The 7,163-nt window shown below is 45.8% G+C and overlaps 1 protein-coding gene across 10 annotated transcripts in view; it reads right to left on the bottom strand.

Moving 5' to 3' along the window:
- Positions 1-344: 344 nt before the first annotated feature.
- Ctxnd1 (cortexin domain containing 1) overlaps positions 345-7,163 on the bottom strand; it is a 51,447-nt gene continuing 44,628 nt past the window's right edge. For all 10 annotated transcript variants that reach the window (XR_010063087.1, XR_010063089.1, XR_010063092.1 and 7 more), the window contains one exon: positions 345-7,122. Coding sequence is in view for 1 of the 10 variants with exons in the window: in XM_063280965.1 (XP_063137035.1) it covers positions 6,884-7,063 (180 nt within the window). In the remaining 9 variants the exon portion in view is untranslated. The remainder of the gene's footprint in view (positions 7,123-7,163) is intronic.

Below are 7,163 nucleotides of genomic sequence, written 5' to 3'. Positions count from 1 at the left end.
CTTCTGGGTGTATAAAACCTACTCATAGGGGGATCCTCTGGCTCCGTCTCAGCCTGATTCCTCCAGGTCCTGTAGTCAAAGCAAGTGATACTTTCAGCAATACAGACCTAATATCTAATTCTGGCATGCAACCAGCAGCAGAGGCTATAGATTTTATGAGTTATAGTGCCCTAGTCACTTCGATGGCCAGCAACTTGTAGGGCATGCAGCAGCTACAGTCTCCTTCCCAGAGGACAGTCTATCTGCCTTGCTTCCCCCAGAACCAACTGTCACAACTGTAATGTAGAATGGACTTTGAAAGGCTTGGCTTCAGTGACCGACCTACAAAAAAAGCAGTATCTACCTCTTTTCTATTTTATTTATTTTTTAAAATCAATACATGGATTGTACATATTTATAGCATATGATGTTTTGTTAAGTGTGTATATTGTTCAGAATCAGCTCCAGGTGGCCCTATATATCACCTCAAACATTACTTCTTTGTGATAGAAGCAATCAGAATCCTTTTTCCTAGTGCCTTTGAATCTGCAGCATAGTAACAAAACAGAACTTATTTCTTTAACTGTAACACAGGACTCAGCGATCAGGTTTCCTCCTCCCAGCTTCCCCAGAGTCTCTGCTAACCATTCTTCTCTCAGCTTCTGGGAAAGCAACCTATTTAACATTCTGTATGTGACACCACGGGTACTTGTTTTTCTGTGCTTGGCTCATTTCACAAAATGACCTTCAATTCCATCCATGTCCCAATGACAAGATTTTATACTTTCTATAGATGAATTAGATCTCACTGTGCTTAGGTACCACATTTTCTTCATTGGCTCATTCATTGATAAATATTTATAAGCAGTCCAGCTTTTGGCTAGTGTGTATGGTGCTGTGATCAACATGGGAGTGGAGGTCTTTGAAATGCTAATTTTATTTCCTTTAGATATACCCCTAATGTGAGAGCATATGGCATGTCTAGTTTTAAGTTTGTGAGGAACTCTGTTGTTTCTACCAAGGCTGTGTTAGCATGTTTTTCCTGCCAATACTGTGTGACTCATTGAATAGAGTGACCCACCCTTATAACTCTTATATTGTTATAACTGTTACAAATGTTCTAGATTGGGAAGCAGGATGAATGCTTCCACTAGCAAGCGTGGTGGGAGTCTGATACATTGGAAGATGGCTTTATGATATTTGGGGCGTATTGGGTGAACCAGTGTGCAGAAGAGGAGATTGCTGCATTGTCAGGCAATTTCTTTCATACCTCAAGAGCTATGGAATGACTGCTACCCAACAGGAACAAAGGAGACTCATTTTGGAGCCCAAGGGTTCACTGGGACACTTGGTACATCTTGGTACATTCTGAAAGTCTAGGGTTCAATTCTATAGAGACACTGATGCTCTTCGACTTGGGACTACAGTTCCATGAGCTCCTATGTCTCCTGGGAGTTCTAAAGTGCCTTCAGCTAGATCTGCAAGGCTTCTTCCTAAATTCTTTGGGCAATTGTTAACCCAATAAATAAAAACAGGACAGGAGCTTGTCTCCTCTGTGGATGAGGTAAGACACCTCCGTATCTGAAGACTATTCAGGGAATGTGGGGCAGGAGGGGAAAGACCAAGACTGCTATTCACACTAGGCCTTGCAACTGCTACAGAGAAAGCTGTGCTAGCCTCTCTGCCTTACACTGGCTACATTCTAGTGTCAGGTCTTACTCAGAATGGAACAACATTGACATTATCTGGGGCAATATGGTGTCCACGAGACTGTTTCCTTAGGATCCATGTTTGCTTCCCTGTCTTAGCAAGGTTTGTGATAGATGCTGGGAGTTCGTGATAGTTGCTAGGAGTTCGTGATGAATGCTGGGAGTTTGTGATGGTTGCTGGGTGTCGCTTGGGGTGGGCTGTGCTGCTCATTTTTCAGTTGCTCCAGTGTGCTGACATACAAAGACCCTATTACTCAGCAGTCCCACCATTTAGTATCTATTACTTTTGGTCAGTAGGAGACCTAGAAAGGAGGCAAAGGGTCTTTCCAACTCCCTACTGCTCTGAAATTGTGCAAGGACTTTTCTTCTGGTTCTGGGGATTTAACTCAGGATCTCAAGCATCTTAGGCAGGTGCCCTACCACTGAGCTACAGACTAGCCATAGGCAAGAATATTAGATATACCTGTGGCACAGCTCCTCTTGCCTGATTCCATCATGCAACGACCTCTGCTGGGATCTGTTATCCTTCAGGCCTAGAGAACTCTGTCTCACTGTCCTTGGTATCTGCCATTCTGTTTCCCTGAACACCCAACCTCTGTAAACGTACTTTCTTTATTAATATTTCAAGCATGCCCTCTGTCTCTTGCTAGCCACTGCCAGGTAGTGACAGCCTTCTGTAGGGGAAAGGAGGGAAGGTCTTAGTAGATGTCAAGGATATATGGAATCAGCACAGGCCAGCAAAAGTGAGTGTGATCGAGGTTGTCTGTCTTCTGGACAGAGACAACCCATGTCTGTGCTTGAACTGATGTGGAGAACTCAATGTGGGCATTTCTTAGCAACCAGGACCATCAGCTAGAGACTGTTATGGATAAGATCCGTTCTACATGGCATCAGCCATGAACTATTATGGATAATATCCATCCTGTGTGGTGGGACCAGTCCTCAACAGCAAGGCCACGGGACAGGCAACCCACTTTTGTAGAAACTAGGCTTTGCAATTATTTCCATTTGGTGCTTTAAAGTAAGATGGACCTTTTGGAAACCTCTGGGATCCTGGGAAACTTTATTGGCTGGAGGGATGCTTGTTTTCGTTTCAGCAAGATATGTGGGGTTAGGGGCAAATATCAGTGACAAGTGCTGGTCTCATATGTACAGGGCTGTGAGTTCCATATCCCAGAACCAAGATCACTCCACCAAAACAAAACAAAGCATGTGGATATTTGGATATTAAATTGGAAAAATAAAATGGTTGTGATAGCCACGATAGGCCACACCGGGGCAACCGGGTCCTACCACTTGTGTCAATCAGCCCCTGATCATACCCATATGTTCCTCTGATGTCTATGAGTTGCCTTTCCTGTTTCTGAATATTTTTATCACCCATTTGTCTCTGGGACAACTGGGTCCTTTCTGTGGCCATCATGCAGATGGCCCCACTGCTGCAATTACACAGCCATGAAAGGACTGTGCATCCACCTTGCTGGAGGTAATACGGAGGGGCTTCCACACAGTGCATCATTGGTAGCAGCTTGATCCCAGCCACTAGATGCCTTTGTCTGGAGACTATCACCTACTCTCTGCCACAGTTTGCCTTCTTCCCTGCCTTTGGCTGACTCTATAGCTATCCTTTTCTCCAGCATCTCTCCATTTCTTCTCTGCCAACTTCAAGCCTTTAGCACTAATATGTTGCTGCAGTGTTTTCTCTCTATTCACAACTGCAGGCTTTCTCTTAGTTAACAGAAACTTGTGAGGGTGCTCTGGTTGTAAAGGACTACGTCCTCCATCCTTCAGAATGGAAAACATGAGAGAAGAAAAACTTGGGATTCTTCCACTTTTGCACCTCCACATGATCAAGTGACAGAGGTGGGGACCCCACTTTCCTTCTTGTGTATCTCTGAGAAGGGATGTGCTATAAACCTGCCTTTTCTCCTCTCCTGAGCAAGGCCCAGGGTCAGCACAGCCACTTCTATATATTTCTTCTCAGCACATATATAACAGGAAAATAAAAACATATAAAAAGTATTTGGTATAGTGGTCTGCAGTGTCATGCATGTGTATGAGGGGATCCTTTTTTAAAAAAACACAAACCTTAAAAATGATAAAGGGCTGGGAGGGGGCTGGGACATCATTTCAGCAGGCAATTGCTTGCTGTGCAAATGTGAGGACCTGAGTTTTCACTCCCAGAACTTATGTGAAAGTGAGTGGGTGCAGAATGGCACCTCTGTGATTCTAGTGCTCCTGTGGGAGATGGCAGCCAGAGAGAGGAGAATTCCTGGGAGCTTGTGGGCAAGCTAGCCTGGGAAGTAACGTGGTGAGCAACAAAAAGGAGACTCTGTCTCAAACAAGGAAGGTGAGGACCAACACTCAAGATTGTCATCTGACCTCCAAACACGCACTGTGGCAAGTGCATGCTCACACTAATACACCAGGACATGTGCATCTCTCTTGTTCTCTCTCTCTCTCTCTCTCTCTCTCTCTCTCTCTCTCTCTCTCTCTCTCTTTCTCTCTCTCTCTCTCTCTGTGTGTGTGTGTGTGTGTGTGTGTGTGTGTGTGTGTGTGTGTGTGAGAGAGAGAGAGAGAGAGAGAGAGAGAGAGAGAGAGAGAAAGGGAGATTCAAGAAGAAGCAACAATGGGGAAAGGTGCTTGTGGTACACAAAAAATGGTACTTATGGACAAGTATAGCTTGCAAGAGGATGCAAATGAGAAGGGAGGGTGTGAGTACAAATATAAACCACTGCTTTGTTGCCTTGTTAGAAGCTTGACTCTGGGGGAAGAGGCTTGAAATCGTGTCCTTTCTCAGATGTTATTTCCCCTTGCCATGAAACCAACACAAAGAGATTGGGTAGAAAATATTAAAGTCTGTAGGTGTGGGACATTGTCTGAGGCCAGAGGTCCTGGGGAGGGTTTCTCAAACAGGGATGTACTGCCATCCAGGGGTTTGGCTAGCATAGCTAACTGGCCCCAGATGCCCAGTACGATTCTATAGGTCTGGGGAGGGGAAGAGGGCTCCTGCAGGTGTGGTTTGCCCTTCAGCAGGCTCTCAGAGAAGCACAGCCTGGGGCATCCAATTTTCCCTCCTGAGAGCTTCAAAAGACCTCCACAGGAAGTCTTCAGAGCTCTTTAGATCTTTCCTTCTTCCTGCTGTTCTGTCATTAACAGCTAGGAACAGTGCCCCCCTCCCATTGACTGTAAACCCATCTAAACAGGCTCCCACAGAAGAGCATGCCATCTCTGAGGTAGGTATCTGAGGAAGGGTGGGCTGGAAGTGATACCTCAGTGCCAGGTTTGGAGCCTATGCCATGTGTTCTTTTGTGCATCCGACAGTGTGTGTGTGTGTGTGTGTGTGTGTGTGTGTGTGTGTGTGTGTGTGTGTGTTTGTGAGAGAGAGACAGAAACAGAGACAGACACACAGACACACAGACACAGACACACAGACACAGACACACACACACACACACACACACACACACACACACACACACTCACACAACATATCCTGAAACCACCTTGATAGAGTATCCACTACTTTCAGAGGTCAGGTAGTGTGAGAATACTTTGGAACCCATTTCCCAGGTAGCCTAAGATACATGGGAACGCATGGCTTGACTGTGGGTGATGGAGGAGATCTAAGATCCACAGCACAGGTCTCTTTTGATAGGGCAGCAGGTCCTACCCTAGAAGAACACAATAGGTACACCTCACATATGTGAAAATAAATGACAATAGTGACAATGATCCCATAGGCCTTGGTGCCTTGGTGTCAGGTGTAGGTCACTGTGAATGCTCTGCTGGCCACTGTGAACATGGTACTGGCTGGGAGCACTGGCTCTTAGAAGGCAGGGAGGGTTCTCTTCCTAGGGTGAGAGATTCAGGAAAGGACACCCCTGTTTGCTCATGCTCTCCCATTTTATCTCCATGACAACCTTGTGAGGTAGATGTTACACCGCCATTTTATAGATGACAAAATTGAAGCTCACAGGTGCCAACTTATTTAGGAGTCATATAATAAGGAAACAGGAGTTGAAGTAGGGTGGGGATGGTTGTGGGCTCTGACCTAGAATCCTGGCAGCAAGGTCAAAGATGCAGGTGACAGTGTGTGAGAGAAGAAGATGAAGGAAAGACAACAGAAGAGACAACCTAGTCTCACAGACAGACAGACAGACTGATAGACAGACATTTCTCCTTCCCATCTTACAATGAGGAAATGGAGGCACCAAGAGGTGAGGTGACTTTTACAGCCTTTGAATAGCTAAGGAGGACTAGAACCCAGATCTTTCCTGGAGCTCCTGGGATGCAGAGCTTCTGAAGGTTACTGTGATTTGCATGAGTACATTGTAGAAAGTTAGACAGATTAAAGAAAAGGACTATATTCAGCCATGGCCTAGCCAGTTTACTCTCAGTCACTAAAAACAGCCATGGTATCTTGTGAGGCAGAAGATATTTAAGCTATCATACAAATCAATGCAGCATCATGCATATGGTGTGAATTACTAAAAAAAATCCTGTAAAAAAGACTTGAAGAAATGTATCAAAATGATGGCTTTGGGGAGGTTGGATTTTTAAGTGCTATTCGCCTCCCTTCCCTTCTATTTATTTATATTTTCCCAAGTGTCTAAAATGCACATCTCATTTTTAACAGGAAAAATATATCCCTTCTGTATCTTAGTTTGTGTTTTTATGGAGTTTTTTTCTTTTGAAAATAAAAGTTTGAAAGTAGCTGTGTGCCTTGTGAGAATTTGGAGGAGAAGCCCCCTGAAGTCTTCATCCTTCCTGCCCCTCACTGTTAGTCTGTAGAGGGTACTGGGCTCTCAGCAACCTCTCCATGCTGTGTAGTTGAAGGTCAGTCTCCTCCTGACCACTATTTGTAGACCAGAGTATCTGGTTTTGGTTCAGTTTTCAAAGGTGCCCAGGAGCCTGGGCAGGGAACTATCACCCTGCTGTCTCCCAGTGGAGTCCCAACATCATCTCCACTCGACTGAGTCATGGCTCAGCATTCCTCTCCCCAGGATCCTCCAGACTGCCTTGGCTCCTGCACGATGGCATTCCCCTCTGGTGGTCATGTGAGAGCCAGTAAGGCAAAGGTGAGCCTTCTCCAGTTTTGGGTGATCATAGCCACTCCCAGTCTCCAAGTGCTCGCAGGATGTTGGCCAGAGTGTACAAAGGCATGTTGGGGATACTGAGACCTGTCCTGTGCCTCAGTCATCCAGGTGCTGCTCCTCCCAGGTTGACGTGGGGATGGCACTGTAGGGGTCCATGATGACTTTGGCACAGCGGATGATCATGACTACGAGGAAGAGGCAGAGGAAAACGAAGCAAGCCAAGGTCAGCCCCTTGTCCACATCCACATAGACAGGCTCAGGAGTAGGTTCCTCCATCCTGCAGCAGTGACTGTGGGATCCCAGAGCTCTGACCTGACTGGTACCATTTTCTACCCCTGTAGAGAGAGTTAGTCAGGGAGGAAGTCAGGGCCACTTG

Source organism: Rattus norvegicus, chromosome 1 (genome assembly GCF_036323735.1).
Source record: "Rattus norvegicus strain BN/NHsdMcwi chromosome 1, GRCr8, whole genome shotgun sequence".
Lineage (NCBI taxonomy): Eukaryota > Metazoa > Chordata > Mammalia > Rodentia > Muridae > Rattus > Rattus norvegicus.
The sequence above is the reverse complement of the archived record's forward strand: the minus strand, read 5'-3'. Positions and strand labels throughout refer to the sequence as shown.